This window comes from Pseudonaja textilis, chromosome 6 (genome assembly GCF_049901715.1).
Source record: "Pseudonaja textilis isolate UNSWEBS1 chromosome 6, rPseTex1.2, whole genome shotgun sequence".
Lineage (NCBI taxonomy): Eukaryota > Metazoa > Chordata > Lepidosauria > Squamata > Elapidae > Pseudonaja > Pseudonaja textilis.
Window position 1 is genome coordinate 8,359,247 of NC_141995.1, and position 24,238 is coordinate 8,383,484.

A 24,238-nucleotide genomic window follows, 5' to 3' on the forward strand; every position below is an offset into this window, starting at 1 on the left:
CTACTTGCATTTTTTACATGCTTTCAAACTGCTAGGTCGGCAGAAGCTGGGACAAGTAACAGGAGCTCACTCCATTATGCGGTGCTGGGGATTCAAACGGCTGGACTGCCGAACCTTTCTGATCGACAAGCTCAGCGTCTTAGCCACTGAGCCACCGCGTCCCCTTAAACCTAAAGTTAAAGCTGCCTTAACTGTTGGCAAATGGGAGCAGAGAAGAGACACAGCTGCAAGGCTGAGCTGCTCATTCGTTCCATCCAGACATTGTTGTTTTTTGAAAGAAAACCAAGACTCAGAAACTGAAGGACAACGTATTTGTTTTTATTGCTACCCGAAGCCTTTCTCCGTGAGACCGGCATACACAGTACCTTCCATGAGGGGGGACTGTGAAGAGAGCTTTAAAATCGAGGAGATCCTTTCAGGAAGGCTATTCCAAGAAGCAGTGCATTTAGAATTGAAACAGAAGATCTTTAAAAGTCTTCCTTTCTTTTTTGTCCCTGTCTTAAAAGTTGTAAATTTACACAAACATAAAAGGTCAGGGAGAAAACATAAGGGAAGGGGAAATCTAAGATCATTTATACACCAAGCTACAAAATGGCCCAAAGGACACAGGTGCTTAACAATGCCCACCGTTTCTTTCGTCTCATTATATTTTGCATTTGATGCACAACAAAACTTTTTTTTTTCTGTAGATATAAAAACACAAAAGGAAGGCGTTATGTTTTGGTTTGGTCAGCCCCACAGTGGTTTTCTATAAAAATTAAAGTCATTAAAATTATTGTGCAGCTTAATAACCCTTTTCCCAAACCAAACAGAGCCACCCTTCTCGAGCATCCGTTTTTGCTTCCTACGAATAGGACAGGTTATACAAAGGTTCTTTTTCGTGAAAAGGAAAATATTAATTTTTAAAGGCAAGTTTTCAGTTTGAGCTACCGTTGTCGAAAAGACCAAAAGTGGGAGAAATGACAGAAAAGAAGAGAAAGTCGACAAAAGAGAAGGCGTGAAAGATTATCAAGGGAATCTTATCCCAAAATAAAAGTGCAAAAAAAAAACAAAACCCATACTTGGAAGTCATACTATTTTGGAAATTGCTTTTAAGAGAAGTTTGGCGAAATTGTTTTTAAGAGAAGTTTTAGAAAAAAGGAGGGAATTTGGAAGGAGAGAGAACACAGTCAGAAATCTGAAAAAAGCATTCGGCACACGCCGTGTCAATTCTTCAAAAAACAATACATGAGATTACAATACACAACAGTCGACCGAAAACGATGGAAACGAACAACACTACAGAAACAATTTTTGCTACTGGGTTTGGTTTTTTTAGTTTTTTAGGTTTTTTTGGTTGGTTTTGGGGGTCTTTTTTTTTTTATTTTAAAGGGACTTAAAATCAAGAGTTGAACTTTGAGAACAGTTAAAACTATCATTAGCCGCCAAAGGAAAACCAGGGGAAAAGGGGGAAATATATTTTTTGTTTTTTAAAAAAAGGATAGCTAGCTCCCTTCTGCGTAACTCGATTAAGGTACGGCCTTCCCTCCATTAGCCCAAAAGGCCAATGCCTACCTGATGTTGCATCTGCACAAACAGCCTTTCCACCAAAGGCGCATGGAGACATAGGACTATAGCAGTGTTTCTCAACCTAACCAACTTGCAGATGTGTGGACTTCCAACTCCGAGCTGGCTGGGGAATTCTGGGAGTTGAAGTCCACATGTATCTTCCAAGTTGCTGGAGTTTGAGGAACACTGGACTTACATGACAGAAACGGGCTGCAATGGAGGGCAGGGAGAAATGCTGCCTCCTTGCCACGGGACGTCAACGCCACACCCGGGGGCAGCCTTCCCTTCCCCGCCATCCAGAGGATTCTCTTCGTTGTACAGCCGCTTGATCCCGTCGTAGAAGTCGTCCACCTCCATCTCTTCCACTTTGCGCTTGGCCGTCGCAGGCTTGCACCGGCCGGGAGGGAGCCGGCGGCGGCGGCAGAGCAAGGCGGATCCTTTGGCTGGCGCAACAAGCTTGCTGTTGCTGTTGTCCTGCCGATCGGGGACTGGGACCACGGGGGCGTGGAATCGGAAGGCCCCCGCAGGGCAAGTCACCAGGTTGTGCTTGAGGGGACTGTAGACGTAGACTGAGTTGGGCAGCAGAGGAGGCTGCAGTGTGGAAAGGTGCTTGGATATTAGCTCCCGACAGTGGATCAACTGGGAGCTGTCCATCTGGATTGGGGGGAGAAAGAAGAGAGAGACAGACAAAAAGGGGTCTTTTAAGCGGTTATAGTTTTGGGATTGGAAGCATTGGAAGGGACCTTGGAGGACATCTAGTCCAGGGGTCCCCAGCCCCCAGGCCACACGAGGCAGACTGGTGTATGCGTGCAGCTCAACTTATCAGGGTTCCGAAGGTCGGCCTAATTAATTCATGAGCCTCGAGCCAAGTTTCAAAAGAAATCAAATTATTTATTAGGAGCAACATGTCGGCACTTTCCCCAAGTGCACTCAGCTCTGCCCCATGTAATTTACTGCCCAGCTATGATCCTGTTTTCCCCCTCCTCCCGGGATGTGTCATAAATCACATTCTCCAAAGGAGCACTTTATAGGCTGTAGAAAACACGCCTCTCCAGCTGGCTCTAGTAACCTGAGATACTATCTGGAGAAAGGTATATGTGGAATGTGCTTCTGGTCATAGCAACCGAGGTTCTCCATCAGTTCTCCCCACCTCCTGCCTATGGCAACTCAAGAGCAGGTCAGGAATGCTTTACGAGTTGACATCAACATGCAGCCCAGCTGTGTGTGCCAGCATGTGAACTGCCCACTGCTCACGTGAGCTGAGTTACACACACGTGTGATTACCAGCCTACTTCTCACACAGCTTGGTTCCCCCCTCTCCCCCAGCCTAGCCGCCAAGCCGCAAAAGTTGGGGACCACTGATCTAGGCCAACGTAAGAAGAGGGAGTCAAGCTATTCTCCAAAGCACCGGAGGGCAGGACAAGAAACAATGGATGGGAAACTAATCAAGGAGAGAAGCAACTTAGAACTAAGGAGGAATTTCCTGACAGTTAGAACAATTAATTAGAGGAACCATTTGCCTCCAGAAATCGTGGATGTTCCAACACTGGAGGATTTTAAGGAGACATTGGACAACTATTTGTCTGAAATGGTGTAGGGTTTCCTGCCTGAGCAGAGGGCTGGAGTACAGGACCTTCAAGATCCCTTCCGACTCGGTTATTGTGTTACCCTAATGATGGTGATGGTAAACTCATGACATGCCTGTCGCAAGTGACACCATGCCGTTTTTTGGTGACATGCCAAGACTCTGGAGGTTGCACAAGAGGATCTTGCTCTCGTGAAGCCACTGAAGCATCCAAAACTTCACACAGAACAGGGCCTCCAGAAGCCCCTTTGGAACTGGGGTTTAAATAAAAATAAGCACAATCCCTACCCTGCTTCTAGCACTGATAATGTTACCTAGCTTGGTCATGAAACGCCTGCAAGAAAACAAGCAAGCCCAGAGAGCAGCAGGCTCATTGTCAGGACGTCCATCACAGGGATCTACAGTCAAACAATTCTTTGGTTCCTGCAATTTACAGATTAATAAAGTTGGAAGGGACCTTGTAGGTCATCTAGTCCAACCCCACCTCCAAGCAGGAGACCCTACACCAGCGGTGCACCACTTGGGCTCCCGTGCTAAACATCGTGCGCACGCCAGCATGCACATTCTCATGCCAGCACCCAGAATGCAATGCACGTCCTCCTCCCCACACCCCCTGCGCATGCATGCGCAATTCCTACCCCCTTAGCTGCACTGCGTCTCACAGCTGATTTTTTGGCCTCCGGAGGCTTGGAAAAAGCCTCTACAAGGTTTTTCAGGCCAAATTATAGGCCCATTTGGTCACTTCCGGCATTACAGGAAGTGTCAAAATGGGCCCATAATTCAGCCTGAAAAGCCTTGCAGAGGCTTTTTCCAAGCCTCTGGGAGGCCGAAAAAGGCCTCAAACCAATAGAAGAAAAACAGCTGTGAGGCGCACACATGTGCAGTGAGGTAAGTTTGCCTGTGGCTTTGCATGCCAGCACAAATGGCTCTGCGCGCTACTTGTGGCACACGTGCCATAGGTCCGCCATCACGGTCCTACACCATTTACAACAAATGGCAGTCCAATCTCTTCTTGAAAGCCTCCAGTGATGAAGCTCCCACAACTTCCGAAGGCAACTTCTGTTCCATTCGTTGATTGTTCTCACTGTCAGAAAGTTTCTCCTTATTTCCAGATTGAATCTCTCCTTGTTCAGTTCCATCCATTATTCCTTGTCTGGCCTTTGGGTGCCTTGGAAAACAGCTTGACCCCTTCCTCCCTGTGGCAGCCCCTCAAATATTGGAAGACTGCTATCATGTCTCCCCTGGTCCTTCTTTTCACTGGACTAGCCAGACCCAGTTCCAGCAACCTTTCTTTGTATGTTCCAAAATTCCAAAACAGCATTCCCCTTTCACGTACGGTTCAAAGGTTCTGCTCCTACCTGTGCCTTGTGGAGCAGCTCGATGATGAGAGCCAGCCAATCAGGAATCAGCTTCTCCACTTCCAGGCTCACGATGGCCAGGGCCAGCATGGAGCCCTTGAACTGAAGGAGTTGGTAGCAGGCTAGACAATGCAGTAAGTGCTTGGTCAGCAAAGCAACGTGCTGGGACGGATTCACCTTGGGCAGGCTGGTCAGCAGTTGAGGCCTGGTGGACAAGGCAACTGCGTGGAACTGGAGTGGGATGAGAAAGAGAAGAGGGAACCTTAACGTCTCACCTGGGGGAAGAAAGCACGTGCTGATCTTCAGGTAAGCTCCAAACCTTTTCTCCCTTCTTTCACACTGGGGATTTATCAGGAGGGATTGGTGCTAGGTTTGTTTTCTCTCTAGCTGATTCACTTTTGTTTTATGTTCTGTTTTAGGCTGCATTTTATTACTCTTTGTCTGATTTTTTTCCCTTCTTAAATTTTTAGGTTTCCTACGACAGGTATTTCTTTATTTAATAATAATATTTATTATTATTATTTTTTATATATACAACTGAAGGCAGCAATCTATTTAATACTGCTTCTTCCCATTTTTTCCCACAACAATCTGGTGAGGTGGGGTGAGCTGAGAGAATCTTGTGAGGTGGGGTGAGCTGAGAGAAAGAAATTGGTTTCCTGGTGATTGGCCTAAAGTCACCCAGTCACCTTTCATGCCTAAAGTGAGACTAGAACTCCCAGACTCTTGGTGACTGGCTTTCATGGCTAAGGCAGGACTAGAACTCACCATCTCCTGGGATTGGCTCCAAGTCACCCAATCGCCTTTTATGCCTAAGGCGGAACTAGAATTCACCATCTCCTGGTTACTAACCCGATGCCTTATCCACCAAATCAAACTATCTTTCTATACGTTGTGTTCTATATGTCGTGTGTTGTCCTTAGTTTACTTTCTATATGTTAGGTTGTCTTTACTGAATTTGGCCATTGTTTCTGAGGGCTTTTAAACGTATTTTGTTGGTCACTGCCCACAATTAAATAAAAATTAAATTAAATTAAATACAAATGAAACTGAGAGAGAGCAGCTTTAAGAACATGACTCAAAAGGAAGACTAAGATACTTTACTCTGATAGTACCCTGAAATCCGTTTAGGGAGAAAAATCTGGCCAGTGTCACTTGTAAAACAGAAACACACAATTCTCAGAATCATCAGTGCAACTTTTGCAGTTGGATATCACTTCCGACTAAAAGAAATTGGAAATGGTTTTAGATTTGTTGGCAAAATGTGCCCTAGAGGCAGTCCTCAACTTACAACCGGTCACTTAGCAATGATCAAATTAACACTGAACTAATCTTGGGGGGTAGGGGGTATATTTATCATTTGGATCCAAAGTTTTAATGGTCACTACCCAATTCCAGTCACATAACTGCATTCTAGATGCTGGGAAACTGGGCTGCATTTACGCCATTGGTAGAACTCTGTGGTCCTGTGACTGCAATTTTATAATGGTTTTGCCAAAAACTGGCATTTACTTCCACTTTTCGGCAAAAACACACCCACAGCAAACCGCTGGTTCGCTTAAACAACTGTGGCCCTCGCTTATACAGGTGTGGCAAAATTCACCAATCTGCTTTGTGACTATCACAAGTTGTCACTGCAATGGACTGGCTCCATTGTGGTTGTAACTCAAGAATGACCAGCGATTTCTAGTCTTCTGAAAATTAGATCTACACTGAGGAATTCTTCTGAATTTCTATTCAGCTGCCCAGAGTCATTTTAATACAAGATAGGTGGCAAATAAAATAAAATGAAATAAAACAGGGGATATTTTTTGAGATATGTTCCTGCTCTGTCAATGCAACTCAGTGTAATGGGCTGTACCTCAAAAGTACGAGTTAAATGAAAATAGATTTGAACACATACATTAAAATTTAGTATAAAGATGTGTGTTGCCCATCTGCCTAGCCTTAACACTTGGTATCCTGAAGGACAATTAAGAAACTAAAACTCTCTTTCCTGCACCCTCCCAGCTGAGGCATGCTTGTAACAGTGGAATAGGGTTTGTCCCAAATATTTACAATGTGAAGGAAATCCAACGGAGTGGCCGTGTGTAGATCCCAGTTCAACTTATCCAGAATAATCTTCTCCATTCTGCGAATCTCTGCTGGAGAACAGCCACAAAAACTGTCTCTGGCCAAGATCTTCAGCACTGGAATCTTCTGAAAGATTGAAGAGGAGAAAACAGTGATGAAGAGCATCCTTCAACAAACAGCCCACAAGGGAAAAATTACAAACTAACATCAGCAGCGTATAAAGAAAATAGACACAAAGTATTTTATAGATGGCACCTACCCCGTACTAGATTGGCAAAGATGTTTCCAACTAGAAAACCAGAACGCTGGAAATGCAAAAATAAACAGGGCACCTACTTCCACATGTGGTGGTCATGCCCTGAAGCTAAAAAATACTGGAATAGGATTAAAAAGTAGATAGAGGAAAGAACAAAACAAAAAATTGAATTTAGACCGGAATTGTTTCTATTGGGAATAATAAGGGGAGATTATACTAAGACTGACAAATACATCATTTTACATATAACAGTGGCCAGAACTGTGTATACACACCATCTGAGGGGACTGAGATAAGAAAGATTTTGGACTGCGCAGAGATGGACAGGCTGACCTTAAGAGTTAAAAGATAAAGGTGAAACAGAATATTATTTGCTTTGGGACGCCTGGTACACCTGGTTAAACAATAGATACAAAAGTAATAAAGTAACTAATATATGAATATGAATGTTGATGCTGTAATGTTGTTGAAAGTATTTGATATGTTATAAATTGTTGGAAAATGTTTAATAAAATTTATTAAAAAAAAGAAACACCCCGCAGATTATTGAGGAAAGCGTTCTCAATCTGGCAACTTCCAAAGCTGCTCAACTCAGTTGGAAGGCACCTTTGGAGGTCTTCTAGTCCGACCCCCGCTCAAGCAGGAAACCCTATACAGCTAGCCCTTGACTTACAAGTTTGTTTAGTGACCGCTCAAAGTTACGGCACTGAAAAAAGTGACTTATGATCATTTTTCACATTTATGACTTGTAGCATCCCCACAGTTGTACGATCAAAATTTGGACACTTAGCAACCGGTTCATATTTATGATGTTTGCAGTGTCCGGTGTGTGTGTGTGATGTGATCCCCTTTTGCGACCTTCTGACAAGCAAAGTCAATGGGGAAGCCAGATTCGCTTAACAACCATGTTAATAATTTAACAACTACCGTGATTCATTTAACACAGAAGTCCCCAAACTTGGCAACTTTAAGACTTGTGGACTTCAACTCCCAGAATTCTCCAGCCACTCCACAAGTCTTAAAGTTGCCAAGTTGGGGGACCCCTGATATAACATCTGCAGCAAGAAAGGTCGTAACATGGGGTACAGCTCACTTAGCCACTGTCTCGCTTAGCAATGAAAATTTGGAGCTCAACTGTGGTCGTAAGTTGAGGACTATCTGTATTTACCTCTCTGCATAATCAACCCCAGTTGCTAAAACATACTGCCAAGAAAATTTTTAAAACCATCACGAAAGAACTCCAGTTTGTCTCTTCAACCAAGTCCTGATGTTCCTTTTCAGGTCATTATTCAAGTCCAAACAGATGTCTACAAATTTATTCCTTCAGTTCTGGAAAAGGTGGAAGTTATATGGCCCTGATGGCAAACCCGTGGCATGCCTGCCACAGGGGGCACACAGAGCCATTTGAGCCGGCACACGAGCTGCAGGCAAACTTAGCTCACTATGCATGTGTGCGGCCTCACCGCTGATTTTTGGCCGATTTAGGCTTTTTTGGCCTCCCAAAGGCTTGAGGAAGGCTTCTGCAGGCTTTGCAGGCTGAAAACTAGCCGTTTTGTCACTTCCCGTTTTTCCCTGAAAGTTTTCGGCCTGCAAAGTCTGCAGAAGCCTTCCTCAAGCCTTTGGGAGGCCAAAAATCAGCTGTGAGATGCAGTGCGGGTAAGGGGGGTGGCATGGGTGGGTGGGGATTGCGCACGCATGTGTAGGGGGCATGAGGGGGGCGTGTATTGCCTTCTGGGTACTGGCACACGAGTGCGAGTGTGCACACAATTTTTGGCACAGGAGCCCAAAAAGATTAGCCACCACTGATATATGGTGTGTCCCCTGCCCCAAGTACGGACTTGGGTTGGAGTGAAGCAGTGGGACCAACTCTGCAACTCCTTATATGGGTCATGAAACATTGTCATATGTTGTGGAAGCACAAAAATGTCTTCTGGGGCTTCTGAATTCTGCTTAATTGCTGTTTAAAAGGCACAGAAGAGGAAGAAAGAACCTAGTTGAAGAGACAAAAATGTGGGGTGCTTTTTGAGGCAGCTTTACAAGTTTGTCCATCGTTGGCTTAAGGGCCTACCAGTGTGGAAGTAAATTTTGGTAAACATGGAGCTCATTTCAAGAATTGTTTCCCTGTTTGCTTCAATTAAAACATCCTTATCTAAAATAAACTTATGCAGGTGGAGCCATGACAAGTTATCCAGACTTGATCAAAAGAGATAATCAGGAGACAGGCTGATTTGGTGGAGGAGGTGTAAGCCAACTTCTAATACCATCAGTCTTAGCAGCAGGCAGCATGAAAAGGTGTGCAATTTCTTTAAAAAAGTAAAAAAAAAGTAATCCTTTTAATTTGTTTAAAAGGAATTTCTTTCTTTAAAAAAGTAGAAAGGCTCACACAATGTCTGTACAGGGCAAAATTTAAGGTGTTGATATTGACTTTTCAAGTCATAGTTTAGAGCAGAGGTCCCCAAACTTGGCAACTTTAAGACTTGTGGACTTCCAACTAGCACAATTCTCCAGCCAGCTATCTCTGCCATTTCATTATGTAGGAAAATTTCTTTCCACCCTAGATGAAAGAAGATTTATGTCATCTTAAAGATTAAAAAGTACTTTAATTTTGGGAGGGAGGGAAACAGCAAAAAGGGAATCTTGATTTTCGAAAGTAAAGGGGTTAGATGGACTTTTGAAATTAACTGTAAAATATCCTCAGATGAGAAAATTTTGTTATTTGGAAAACAGAGGGTAAGAGGGGACTTTGAAGGCTGACTAGAGGGAATCAAGAGAAAACTAAGGATTATAATTAAAGGAGAAGAGACCCATTAAAACAATGGGACAATATTATTTGATTTTAGAAAAAAATAAAGGCTGATTGGGACCAATGTACTCAAAAATTACTTAGTAGATTGCCTGATACTATAACAGCAGATTTTATTGGATAAAACAGACTGAGGCCGATTTGAATATGGTGGATTTGGATGTATTAAAAAAGCCAGATTACAAAAGTGATGTGGAAATAGATGTTGTGGATCTAAATATGGATTTTAAAATGCCAGAGTATAATGTGGAGAAAAAACGCCAGAATGCATTTTACAAATGATCTCTTAAGAGAGCAGAGAAATAATAAATCAGAAGAATAACTTGAACTGCCTTATCTTGGATTTATTAGTCTTTTATCTTTTGTAAACGCTAATAAAATTATTACATTTAGATGACCTACAAAGACACCTCTATTTAGTCAAGAGTTTATTCAATTTTAGCATGAATCTGTTTCACTTTTTTAAAATATTGAACGCACTTGCCTTATTCTACTATGTTTTTTGACTTCCCAGTGATACTTATCATTCTGGGATTTCTTAGTGGCCTCCTATCCAAACTCTTAAAACTCTGTTTTGGCTTTTGGAGATCAACTGAAATTAGCTAGGAGTTACCGCCTGCTGCAGCTCGAACACTAATTAGGCTAAATAATCTACCGGTTACAATTTGCAGAAAACTGTTTATCAAATTATTAGTAATCCTCTCTTAATCCTAATACCTCTGTAAGCTGCTCAGAGGACACATTTCAGGTAGACAACTAAGATCAAAACTCTTTTAATTAAAGAATACCAACAACAATATTCGGCAGCAAATATACCCTACAAATGACAAGGTATTTGCCTGCCACTGTTAAATTTCCCCAGTGTTTAGGAGCAGCTCTAAAGCCTATTTCAGCTGACAAAGAAAGTTGAGATGATCTAATTAAAAAAGAAATATGATGACTCCTGCAGTAGCAAACCAGGCATCGTGGCCTGATCTTGAATAAATGTAATAAAGAGCATGCAATAAAAAGCAAAGTCAAAATGTTTTAGTAAGCAAGTATTACTATTAGCTAATGTAGGTAGTGACAGATTTTATTTTCCTGGGCTCCAAGATCACTGCAGATGGAGACTGCAGCCAAGAAATTAAAAGATGCTTGCTACTGGGGAGGAAAACTATGGCAAATCTAGACAGCATACTCAAAAGCAGAGAGATCCTCCTGCCAGCAAAAGTGCATAGAGTCAAGGCTGTGGTTTTCCCCATTGCAATGTGTGGCTGTGAAAGTTGGACCATAAGGAAGGCTGAGCACCAAAGAATGGAGGCCTTTGAACACTGGTGCTGGACAAGACTCCTGCGAGTCCCTTGGGCTGCAAGGCAATCAGTCCTAGAGGGGATCAACCCTGACTGCTCTTTAGAAGGTCAGATCCTGAAGATGAAACTCAAAAGACTTTGGCCACTTAATGAGAAGGAAGGACTCACTGGAGAAGAGCCTAATGTTGAGAACGACTGAGGGTGAAAGAAGAAGGAGGAGACGGCAGAGAAGGAGGTAGTCATTGAAAGCAGCTGACATGAGCTTAAATGGACTCCAGAAGATGGTAGAGGAGAGGAAGGCCTGGAGGAACGTTATCTATGGGGTTGTGATGAGTCGGACATGACTTTGCAACTAACAACTATTACTACTATTAGTGGCAATAGGAGATGTCTTCTTGTATTTGGTTAGCTGCGCCAGCAATCTGAAGTTACTTCAAACAGTTGCAAAGGGTAAGGAAACCACCTCTGCAGCATCTCCATCGTGATGGGGAGAACTTCAAGGGGTTTGGGGGGGGCGGGTTCAGTTCCCCTTCTGATGCCTATGGGATCTCAGCCCCTCCTCCCCCCCTCTAATCCCTGCAGTACTTGTGGGTGGTCCAGGAAAAGCAGCTTTCACTTGGTTTGCACATTTTGGAGAGAAGTAATTGGAAACCTCAACAAAACCTTCTCCAGGTTTTGTCCCAAGTCATTCCTGCCACAACCGTTCGACTCTGGGTGGCCTCCTGAGGCCTGGGATCTAGGTGGTCCCTCAACCATCTCAAGAGAGGTAGAAGAGAAGAATGCTTGTAGCTTAGGGTTGACCTGCGGGGTCCCTGGTGCGCTCTTTGGGCTCGGTTGTTGTCTTGCGGACGTTTCGTTACCAAACTAGGTAACATCATCAGTGCCAGAAGGGAGTGGGTTTAAATAAAAATAGAAGCCTATCCCCACCCCCTTCTAGCATCCATGATGTTACTTATACGCTTCATTACCCAACTTGATAACATCATCAGTGCTAGAAGCAGTAGGGTTTGCCCTTTGTTTATATCTACAAGTATATTACACGTTGGGTACTAACACGGCAAGCCGCTGCATATAAACAGAGAGCAAACCGCACTGCCTTCCAGCACTGATGATGTTATCTAGTCGGGTAATGATAGGTCTTCAAGAAGAATTATCAAGCTCAGAGAGCAACAAGGATGCCAGAGGTAGAAGAAGTGGAGAGGCTTTCCTTGAGACAACCTGAGCCAGCCATCCAAGCCATTGTCCAAAGCCAAGCAAAATTCCCATTCGCTCCAACCTCGGCAAACCGCTGCAGCCATTACACTTCCAAGTTTTCTAGAAGACGACTGACCTCATCTTCCTCAATGGTCTTGGTGGCCAGGAAGAAGCAGCTGATCGCAATACAGTTCAGGTACTTTGGGCGAGCCTACAAGGGAGAAAGGAGACAAAGAAAAATGCAGGACAATTTCAAAACAAAAACCCAAAGCCATTTCCCCAAAGAAACCTGGATGCCAAGCACAGGTTATCTCAGTCCGTAAGTTCACTACTCTTTTGCCTTCTTTGCAGCAGCTTTCAGGAAAGCCGTGGAGGCGGGCACGGAGGAGGCAATCAATATTCCATTACGAGAAGCAAATCTGGAATCCACCAAGTCTTTTTAGCATAATTGGCACCCGGCAAGTCTCCTCATCTTCAGGTGGGGGGGGGAAGAGGCAGGGGGGGCCTCACTGCTAGCAGAGGAGATCCATAGAGAGCAAAATAAAAAAATAAAAAAATCAATGAAGGAGGTTAAGTGGAGTGCGGTGGGTGCCAAACAGCATAATTGCAAGCAGAGACTTGGCTGGCATTTTGCATGATCATCTCTGCCTTGCCAGGGAGTGAGTCAGTCAGTCTTGGGGTAGATTCACAGGATACGGGTGGTCCTCGAGTTACGCCCACCACGGAGCCCCAAATCCCTGTTGTTAAGTGCGACCGCTTGTTAAGCGCATTCTGCCCCATCTTTCTTGCCAGAGTTAAGTTGAATCCCTGCAGTTGACAAAGTTAATAACCTGGCTGTTATCTGGTTTTCCCCCACGGATTGGTCCAAAGGTCACAAAAGCTGGTCACGTGACCTCAAAACACAGTGACGGTCGTAAGGGTGAACCAGTTGCCAAGCAACTGAATTTTGATCCCACGAGCATGGGGAGGCTACAAAGGTTGTGGCTGTGAAAAACGGTCCTAAGTCAGTTTTTTCGGTGCCGTTGTAACTTTAAACGGTCACTAAGTGAACCGTTGTAATCCGAGGACCACTTGTATTACATATTTTAAGAGAAAGGAATGAGGGGTAGGAGGAAACGACATAATCCAAAAAGACCACTGAATACAGGTAGTCCTTAACCTATGCCTACAATTGAGCCCAAAATCTATGTTGCTGAGGGAAAAATTTGTTAAGCCGGTTTTGCCCCATTTTGCGATATTTCTTGCCACGGTCATTAAGCAAATCACTGCAGTTGTTACATTAGTAACACGGTTGTTAAATGAATCTGGCTTTCCCATTGACTTTGCTTGCCGGAAGGTCGCAAAAATGGGATCGTAAGTTCCCAGGACGCCGCACCCACCATAAATACGAGTCAGTAGGCCAAGGGACTGAATTTTTATTATGACCACGGAGATGCTGTAATGGTCACAAGTATGAAAATGTCACTTTTTTTCAGTGCTGTGGTAACTACAAACAGTCACTAATGAACTGTTCTAAGTTAAGGACCATCTGTGTCGATTCCTACCCTACTTGTGTGCGGAGGGAGCCGTTAAAAACGTGGTTTTTCTGGAGAGGCCAAAAATAAACAGATAACAGGGAATACCACCAGCATTTTGGGCCTGGACATTTCAGCTGTTCCTTCAGAGTGCTGTTTATTTATTTATTTTTATTAATTTATTAAACGTGTAACACACCCATCTTGCTATCTTATGGTTCCCTTGCTGGGTATGATGGCTCCTTATTTTAACTGAGTATTGTTGCTGTTGTTGTTGTTGTGAGCCACTCTGAGCCTCGCTGGGTTGCGTGTGGTATGTAAAATGTACTGAATAAGCACCTTAAATAACTAAATAAATGTGAAACTCCGTGAGGCAACCTCCACGCCCCTGCAACTGTAATTACCAAAGTGTAATTTTTAATAAGGTGGGAGGGATTGTGAAATGCATAATTACAGAGTCATCATCTTCACTCTATTTAAATCAAATTAAATTTAAATGTAAACAAAATGGTTTAATTATTTTTTCCTGGCCCCACCCGGTACTTTCTGGTACGCAGCTCCGGGCACACGACTCGCAAGTCAAGGGCCGGCCTTGCTATGGAACATCTACACAAATCCACTTTATTCCTCATCAAGCAGAATGGGTAATTTAGGGTTGTTAGGGGGACATCCTAAGCATTGTTTCTGCAGGTGGGATTAAATCTTTCAGCCCATCATTATCATCTTTTAACGACCCCATTAATCCCTTGCGGGGTGGAGTCTGGGCAACTGAATGGAGCTAGCAGAATATTTAATGGCAGGATGCCCTTCCTGTCACCAATGCGGAGTTTTGTTCATCAGATATATTCTCAGTGTGCCCGGAGAGAGAAATATCTGCCTCTACCTAGGATCGAACCCACAGCCTCTGGATTGTGAGGCGAGAACTCCATCTCTAGGCCACCGCACCACTCTATTAAATCTTTCAACCCATCTGGAGAGGGAAACTGGGGCTTTTAGCGTCTACAATCTACACCACGAAATCTGAAAACCAACAAAAAAACAACAACAGGTGGTCAGATTGCTTCCAATTTCTGCCAAGAATTCATGGGTGCATTACGGCTCTCCAAATTGCTACCAAAGCAGGCAAGGAAGAGAATGGATGGATCTGCATCTGTAGGCCTCTGTGGTACAGGTAGTCCTCGACTTACACCACAATTAAGCCAAAAATTTCCGTTGCTAAGTGAGGCAGTTTCTGAAGTGAGTTTTGCCCCGTTTTACAATCTTTCCTGCCACAGCTGTGAAGTGAATCGCTGCAGTTGCTGTTAGTAACAAAGTTGTGAAGTGAATGCTGGTCTCCCCATTGACTTGGCTTGTCAGAAGGTCGCAAATGGGGATCACACGACCGCCAGGACACTGCAAACCATCCTACGTGAGTCAATTGCCAGGCGTCTGAATTCTGATTTCATCATGGAGATGCTGCAACGGTTGTTAAGTGTGGGAAAAACGGTCATAAGCTACTTTTTTCAGGGCCACTGTAATGGTCGTTAAATGAATGGTTGTACGTTGAGGACTATCTGTAATCATCCAAACATGAGGGAGATGGGAGGTTCATAAAATGTGAAAAATAAAATAAAAATAAATGAGAACTTGCCCAGGTAGAGAAGCTTAGAGAAGTTTAGAGAGATTTCATGAGAACTTGTTCGTCTTTAAATAAACCCAATAGCATCCCCAGTTCTAGACATTTTGTTTATTCACTGATGTATTTATTTATAACCCACTCTATTACTTTTATAAATAACTCAAGGTAGCAGATATATCTAATATACCTTCTCCCTCCGATTTTCCCCACAACAGCCTTGTGAGGTAGGTTGTACTGAGAGAGAGTGAGTGATTGGCCCAACGTCACCCTGTTGACTTTCATGCCTAAGGCAGGACTAGAACTCCCAGTCTCCTAGTGACTGTCCCAAAGTCTCCCAGTTGGCTTTCATGCCTAAGGCAGGACTAGAACTCCCAGTCTCCTGGTGATTGGCTCAAAGTTGGCTTTCATGCCTAAGGCAGGACTAGAACTCCCAGTCTCCTGGTGACTGTCCCAAAGTCTCCCAGTTGGCTTTCATGCCTAAGGCAGGACTAGAACTCCCAGTCTCCTGGTGATTGGCTCAAAGTTGGCTTTCATGCCTAAGGCAGGACTAGAACTCCCAGTCTCCTAGTGATTGTCCCAAAGTTGGCTTTCATGCCTAAGGCAGGACTAGAACTCCCAATCTCCTAGTGATTGTCCCAAAGTCTCCCAGTTAGCTTTCATGCCTAAGGCAGGACTAGAACTCCCAGTCTCCTGGTGATTGGCTCAAAGTTGGCTTTCATGCCTGAGGCAGGACTAGAACTCCCAGTCTCCTGGTGATTGTCCCAAAGTCTCCCAGTTGGCTTTCATGCCTGAGGCAGGACTAGAACTCCCAGTCTCCTGGTGATTGTCCCAAAGTCTCCCAGTTGGCTTTCATGCCCAAGCTGAAACTAGAACTCCTGGTTTTTAGATCATCCCCCATATGAAACTGGCTCTCCACAATGGGGCAGGGCCTAGAAATGTTTCTAAGAAGACAATTCCACGTGAGAGATGAATTCTACCTGCTGAAGGATACGTGTCGGATCTAATTCAAGAAACGCTTGCTCCAAACGATCGGATTCCATTGTCTTTAAGGCTGAGAGCATTTCCTTCCTCCATCGCTCTCAGATCTTTCAACGAGCAGCGTGTTAACTGCAACTAATTCCAAGAGGAGAGAACAGAAAGCTCTGCTGGTACAAGAAACTTTTTTTTAAAATGTTTTGTGCGGTGCTTAAGGATCAGAGGAGAAGCCAGGAGAGACTTGTGAGAGTTCTAATCCCACACCTCAGGCGCCAAGCCCGTTGAGGGACCTTGGGCCAATCAACGCTCTCTTCCACCCTAGAAGCAGGCAATGGTAAAACCCCTTCTGAAAAATCTTGCCAAGAAAACCGCAGGGACTTGTCAGGCTGGGAGTCAAAAACTGACTCGCAGGCATATACTGAGTTCCATCAACAAAAGTGCCCTCTGAAGCATAAACAGCTAGGCTGTTTCCTTCTTCTCTCTGCCCAGGGAAGAAGAGAGATGATGAAAGGAAGGGATTGAAAAATTAATTTGGAAGAAGAAGAAGAAGAAGAAAAATAAAGGAGTTTTTGAGTAAGCAAAGCCAGATGGGCCAGATGGTAAAACTCCAAGCTGCAGAATCCACGAGGCTTAAGGAGACAGATTTTGGAGTTGAACAACTGGGAAAAAAAAGTTTACATTTTCTATTAAACTCTCTCTTTGGTAGAGCTTTCTAAATTACATTTCCATGCTGAAAGATGATACTAGTCTCCAGTTCTCCAGTATATTGTTCCAAAGAGGTTTATAAATGTATCTGCGGTATTAATAGATTAATAGAGGCAGGGAGGGATATTTCTTTTAAATAATATAACTTAGGACAAAAACGATGACAGGCAAACAAATCCCAGACTAAGGAGCTACACTCTGCTAAAAAGTATATGAAAATGGGAATATACATCCTTACTAGGAGATATACTGGTAGTCCTCACTTAATGACCATAATTTTTCATTTAGCCACCACCACAAAAAAGCTCATCAGATTGCGTGTGATCACATGGTGAGCCATTTTATGACTGCAATGATTTATGACTGCAATTCTGGCTCAACTGCAGACGTAAGTCAAGGACTATGTCATGCCCGTCAGAGTCTGAATCCTAGGAGGAAGACGAACAGCTGACAGGGAATGGGAGTGTGGGAGGAAACTGGAGAAGGGCAAAGTCCAGCTGGGCAGAGCAGGAAAGAGGTAGAACAAGGGAGAAGGGAGTTCAGAGGAAGACCCAGGCCCACCCTCTCTTCCTCCCAGGGCACACAGGGAGGAACGGAGAAGAGAGCAACATGGGTTGAGTGGCTTACGGGGGAAGAAAGGGCCCTGATTCCCTTCATTAGCCACAGCTGGGAAGAGAGTTTAAAAGAAATGCATGCTGAGTACGGCAGCTGCTGGGAACAAACTTGAGTTTATCTTGTGTTGACTTTGCTTATCTGTGTTCCTGGCGTCTTCCCAACCATGTTGAGTTACTGTTGTGCCTTCATGTCTGGAAATCTTGCTCCTGCCCTGTCGGACTAATTACCTCATTTTGCCTTGATTGGACTTATAGTTACAGTTTTTGTTGACCACATTGTGGACTTGATTCTCTGCAGCCAAAGGCTGTTCCTGGGAGTTTTTCTCCAGTCAGAAGGTAACCAGGACATTGGGAGCAAAGTTGGAACTAAAAAAGGGACTCCTACTGATTATCTGACTGTGTTGCCTTTGTGCCACGCCACTTTGGGTCATCACAGACTACCTGTATTCCAGTTTCCACCAATCTGGTGCCTTTCAATGAGCTGGATTCCTGTCCCATAATTCCCAATGGTTGGTTAGGTGCGGTGGGAATTATGAGAAGAAATGTTCAATAGATCTGAAAGGCACCAGATTGGGGAAGGCCGCTAGGCACGTTCCTCCAAAAATAAATCCAGCTGTGTTTCATAAGGTTTTGCTCCCAGCAAAGTTGGCATGAGTTTCTATCTTTAATTTTTTGTTGGAGGTTTAATTTAGCCTGGTAAACAAGGAACCCTTTGCTTTCTTTCCCCCTATGTTCAAATAAGGGAGTGAGGAAAATGTGTTTTTTTTTTTAATTGTTGGTGGACATTAATTCCAGGCAAGAAAATAGATCCATTCCCTAAAATGGAAACTGAAGAGGCCCAAAATGATCTTGGTTTAGTCTAAGCAACAGGCTCTTTGGGTTGAAAATAGAAAAATGCTGTTCCCAGTGTCTATGGAGATTCACAAATCATCCAGGTCACCATTTTCCCCAAGGTGCTTTTTCAAAAGGCAACTGAACTTCCTTTGGGTTTTTTTTTTCCCCCTTGAAAACATTTCACTTCTCATTCAAGAAACTTCTTCGGTTCTAACTGAATGGCAGGGAACGGAAGGATTTAGATCAGAGCTTTCTAGAGCGAAAGACGACCATCTAGTAATGTTAGTAACAATGTACTAACAACCAGATGACTGCAAAGAATATAAATCCTTCCATTCCTCACCAAAAAAGAGTCACTTTTTTCAGGGCAGTTGTAACTTTGAACTAACACTAAAACAAATGGTTATAAGTTGAAAAATACTTGAAATGCTCTAAGCCTCTTCAACTAAGCCAAGGGTTTGCAAACATGGTGAGTTTACAACTTGTGGACTTCAACTCCCAGAATTCCTCAGACAGCATGCCAATTTCAGGTGCTTGGCATGGCTGGCTAAGAGCATGGCTGGCTGAGGGATTCTGGGGGTTGAAGTCCACAAATTGTAAAGTCACCATGTTTGGAGATCTCGAAATAAACTATTGAAGAATAGGGAAGGCAGAGCAATGGAAATTGTTCAGATCCGGCCATGAATGAATTACATGAACATGGGGGAAAACGTCATGGCCTTCAGCCAAAATTGCTCACAGAGGTTCACAGGACACCCTATATGCAGAGTAAGTCAAGCATCAAGAGTCCAGGTGAACAGAAAATGGAGGATTTCATCCCAAAAGGCTTTGCTCAGGCTGGGATGGAGCCTGGAAGAGGCCTAACTATCTTTGCAAAGAACTTAAGAGGTCAAACTGTTACCTTCACGGCAGCTAAAAACCTGTCCAAGAGGCAAACCGCCAGAGACAGCGTTTCCGGATAAAGGTGGAACTGGCATCTGAGTTTGGCCAGCCACTGAATCACTTCGTCCCGCTGGGTTGGAGAAATGCCTGCATCCTGTAGAATAAAAAGAAAAATAAGATTAAAAACAATCTCAATCTCAAATCTTTCTCTCTCTCTCTCTCTCTCTCTCTCACACACACACACACACATTCTCACAACCGCTTATTTAGTAACACATTCTTAACGCACCTGGTTTTTCATCTCTATTTATCTATCTGTATCCACCTCCCTCAAATGTCTCTCTGTCTTCTGATACAGGTAGACCTCAATGACTGGTCACTTAAATGACCGTTCAAAACTTACAACAGTCTCCCAAAACCTGCTTATGTCCCAGTTCTGGCATTCCAACAGCAGAACAACACTCTCTCTAGTCCCGTGATCACATTTAGGGTACTTGCCAACTGCCTCATCTTTACGGGCCATGGCACACAACCAAGATCTGCAATAGTTTTTGCCAATCCCACAGAACTGAATGGATTCACTTCACAACTAGATGTCTGGATGCAATGGAAGAGGCCAGGCGTCAGGTGTCCTGATAATGAGGATGAATTGTGAAGAGTTGGCTAGCTGTCAGGATTCCGGCAGTTACTCCAATTAAATCCTAAGTCTCAAGCCAAACTTCCAAAACTTCAAAAGGATTTATTGGGAGTTAACATGTCCAGCATTGCCTGGGTGTAGCCGACTCTGAGGCACATAATTCATTGTCACCCTTGACCCAGGTTTCCCCCACCCATCCAACCTCAGGCGTATCATAATTCATATTCTCCAATGGGACACATCCATAGCCAGGAGTCATCAATCATGTTCTCCAAGTTAGAAACTTCAGTCACCCAGTTAACTACCTTTGAAAAACTATTTATGGAATGCACTTTCGATTTCCAGCTGCCGCACTGCTCTTTCAAACCCTTTCCCCCCCCCCTTCCTGTTGGCAACTCTAAAAAGACCATAGAAATATTTTATGAGTTGACACTAGGTTCATTTCGTGACCGCCACAAAAAAAGGTCATAAAATTGGGTCAGACACATCGGTGGCTGTACATTCAACCATTGTGACTTACAAAGGAAATTTTGGGTTCCATTTCAGTTTTAAGTTGAGGACTACCTAATATACAGGATAGTAGTAGACTACATTTCTGAGCCAACCTAAACGGAACAGAATGTCTTTTTGTCAGAGTAGAAGAAAATTGGTCCCTCAGTTAAGTCTTGGGATATCCACTTATTGTATAATTTGGTGTATGTATCCATGTGTATATGTGTACCGTTGTGTGTGCTGGAAAACCATCATTATGGGATGATTCCGTCTCAAAGAGGTGTTGCCGAGATAGCTTGGGAGCAAAATTTCCACAATTGCACAAGTGTTCTATAAATTAGGCTGCCAACATCTGGATGTAACTAGGCAGACATGATTTGCACACCAAGTGCTACAGGGAAGCAGAATAACAGAATTGGAAGGCACTTGAAGGTCTTCTAGTCCAGCCCCCTGCTTAGGCAGGAAACACAATACCATTTTAGACAGATGGTTGTCTAATCTCTTCTTTTGGAAAAAAAAAAAAAAAAACCTGCAGTGTTGGAGCATTTACAACTTCTGGAGGCAAATTGTTCCACTGATTGGAAAGTGATATTCTTTAGGGATTTTGTGGTCCTACTTGCCTTAAGGGATGGCGCGCACACACACACGGTGCAGGGTAATAAGTCCAGATCTTCCAACCGAGTTACTTTTTAGCCAACTGCAAAGCCAGTCCAACAACACCAGCAACTCAAGTTATGACTTCAGGCATTTTTGAGGCGTGCCAGTCAGGCTGCACCTCAGAAAGCTGTGAAGCTTCTCAGAGAACCCCGGGGGGTGGAAACTGTCGGTCTCTGCACAACCGTGGAAGGACGTTTCAGATGTGGGTTGGTGCAGCTGCTCACAGAAAACTCCACAGATTCTGCCTGCAGCCTCTGACCTTGCAACGTGTCCAAATGTGCAAAATTACATTGCATAGAAACAGCGCTTCTAAAAAACCATGAAGAAGATTTAAATCCTGCAAAGAAAGCCCTAAATTAAACACGATGACAAAATGGTGGCCTGAGGTCCCAAACCCTATCCACACCGCACTACAAAAAAGATGTGGAGACTTTGGGTAAGTTCAGAGAAGAGCAACTAAGATGATTAAAGGCCTGGAGACTAAAACACAGGAACAGCTGCAAGATTTGGGTCTGGGTAGTCTAAGAGAAAAGAAGAATTAGGGGCGACATGATAGCAGTATTCCAGTATTTGAGGGGCTGCCACAAAGAAGAGGGTCAAATTATTCTACAAAGCACCTGAGAGGAGAACAAGAAGCAATGGTTGGAAATTAATCAAGAAGAGAAGCAAGCTGAAATAAACTTCCTAACAGTGAGGAACATTAACCAGTGGAACAGCTTTGCCTTCAGAAGTTGTGGGTGCTTCATCACTGGAGTTTTTCAAGAAGAGTCTAGAAACAGTCACCTATCTGAAATGGGTGTAAGTTCTCCTGCTTGACAGGGGGCTGGACTAGAAGACCTCTAAGGTCCCTTCCAGCTCTTTTCATTCATTCGTTCCCCCTTGCTGGAGCATGCAGATCTGCAGATGCCCACAAGTGATTTTGGGGGGAAAGTTTTGTTAAGAGTTTACAAAAAAATATTCCGAATTCCTCAGAGGAAGGCTCGGTAGCCATCTTTATGATTAGGACTGTGAATCTAGTAAAATAAGCCACTTTCTGACTAGGATCCAAACAGCTACAGATAGGCCTCGACTTACAACAGGTTCGTTTGGTGACCATTCAAAATTAAAAATGGCATTGGAAAAAGTGTCTTATGATCGTTTTTTACATTTATGAAAACTGTAGCATCCCATGGTCATGTGATCAATTTCAGATGCTTGGCAACGGACTCATATTTATGACAGTTGCAGTGTCTTGGGGTCATGTGATCAGTTTTTGTGATCTTTTGACATGCAAAGTCAATGGGGATGCCAGATTCACTTAACGACCGTGTTACTAACTTAACATCTGCAATGATTTGCTTAACAACTGTGACAAGGAAGGTAATTAAGTCACTTAACAAATGCCTCAGCGACAGAAATTATGGGCTCACTTATGGTCATAAGTTGAACCTGGGCATTGTTGGCAAAATGTCTAGCGACTTTATACATGGGACCAATCTCATCCTTAGCATAAGCCTTCACGTTTCTGAAACTTCAGGTTCCAAAATGCGCTTAAGGACAGGGCCATGCTGACTAGGGAATTCTGGGAGTTGAAGTCCACAGGTCATAAAGGGGCAATAGTTATCCTTATAATAGCATTGTGATGGCGAACCTATGGCATGTGTGCCACAAGTGGCATGCAAAGCCATTTGTGCTGGCACGCAAGTTGCAGGCAAATTTACCTTACTGTGCATACACATGCCTCACAGCTGATTTTTTTTTTCCCCAGTTGGTTTGAGGCTTTTTTCGGCCTCCCAGAAGCTTGGAAAAAGCCTCTGCAAGGCTTCTCAGGCCTAATCATAGGCCCCGTTCCATCACTTCCTGTGACGAAACAGGCCTATAATTCAGCCTGAGAAGGCTTGCAGAGGCTTTTTCCAAGCCTCTGGGAGGCCGCAAAAAGGCCCCAAACCAGCCAAAAAATCAGCTGTGAAGCACAGTGCAGATAAGAGGGTGAGGGACTGCACACACATGCACAGGGGGCGTGGGGAGGGGGTGCACATTGCATTCTGGGTGCTGGCATGCAAACGCGGGCGCGCTCGCAATTTTTGGCCCAAAAAGGTTAGCCACCGCTGTAATAGCACTTTTCCAATAAGCGATGGGGCTATCACAATGAAGAGGGAGGCGATTACATTTTCCAAAGCCCCTGAAGGCAGAACAAGAAACAATGGATGGAAACTAATCAGGGAGAGAAGTAACCTGGAACTAAGGAGAAACTTCCTGGCAGTGAGGACAATCAACCAGTGGAAGACTTGCCTTCAGAAGCTGCGAGTGATTCGTCTGAAATGCTATCGCGTTTCCTATTGAGGAGGCTGGACTAGAAGGCCTCTAAGGTCCTTTCCAACTCTGTTATTCTCCTCTTCTGTACGAGACCAAACTGGCTCTCCATATGAAAAGTTTCCAGGGCCTTTGGTCATAAGCAGAATGGAAAATTCCTGTCTTAAGATGGCTGGTATACACCACCTTCAGGTTGTTTTTTTTTCCTATTTAAAAAGAAGGTGATGGAACAGAACTTCAAGACTGAACAATCTGGCTGCTGCTGTTCCATGTGGGAGGCCTGTCAATCTCAAAATATTTACATTCAGCTGCCCAGTAGGGCAGAGAAAAATTTTCCCCCCCTGGGGTGCTTTGGAAAACCTGCAGATCTAGATTGTTGGCTGGAGAGATGCCAAAGCTCTCCTTAACCATCTGTGACTGGAGTTTTCGGCATGACTGCAGCGTGCGTGTGTGTGTTGAAGACCCTAGATGGGCCACACACCATTTGCAAAGAGTAGGAAGCCACAGGTGGCTCAAGTCTTTGGCTGGCCAGACAAAGCTGTGCCCCCCCACCCCCCCACCTAATTTGGGGGTTCTGACATGGCAGTCCCCATTTCCCTCTTCCGTGGCTATTGTTCACTCGCTAAGTCATGTCCGATTCTTCACGACCAGTGGTGATGGTATGCTACCGATTTGGCCCGGTTCAGCCAAACCAGTAGCAAAAAGTCCTACAATCAGCTGATTGGTACTGCAGGCCTCAGCTGGCATGTAGAAAGCTGCACACGCGATCACCAAACCAGTAGTGGAACAGGTAGGAACCCACTGCTATTCACGACCCCAAGGACCATAGCACACCAGGCCCTTCCTGTCCTCCACTGTCTCCCAGAGTTTGCCCAAATTTATGTCCACTGTGTTGATGACACTATCTAACTA

General features: G+C 44.1%; 1 protein-coding gene across 4 annotated transcripts in view; it reads right to left on the bottom strand.

The window, feature by feature from the left end:
- Nucleotides 1-297: 297 nt before the first annotated feature.
- The window catches only part of CCNI (cyclin I), a 52,991-nt gene continuing 29,050 nt past the window's right edge, over nucleotides 298-24,238 (bottom strand). For 3 of the 4 annotated variants that reach the window (XM_026717188.2, XM_087935783.1, XM_026717190.2), the window contains 5 exons: nucleotides 19,268-19,402; nucleotides 12,243-12,317; nucleotides 6,550-6,690; nucleotides 4,492-4,722; nucleotides 298-2,202 (listed from right to left, as the gene is read on the bottom strand). In XM_026717188.2, the coding sequence (XP_026572973.2) occupies nucleotides 1,741-2,202; nucleotides 4,492-4,722; nucleotides 6,550-6,690; nucleotides 12,243-12,317; nucleotides 19,268-19,402 (1,044 nt within the window). In that variant the 3' untranslated portion in view covers nucleotides 298-1,740. The remainder of the gene's footprint in view (nucleotides 2,203-4,491; nucleotides 4,723-6,549; nucleotides 6,691-12,242; nucleotides 12,318-19,267; nucleotides 19,403-24,238) is intronic. The other variant, XM_087935784.1, reaches the window with a different exon arrangement.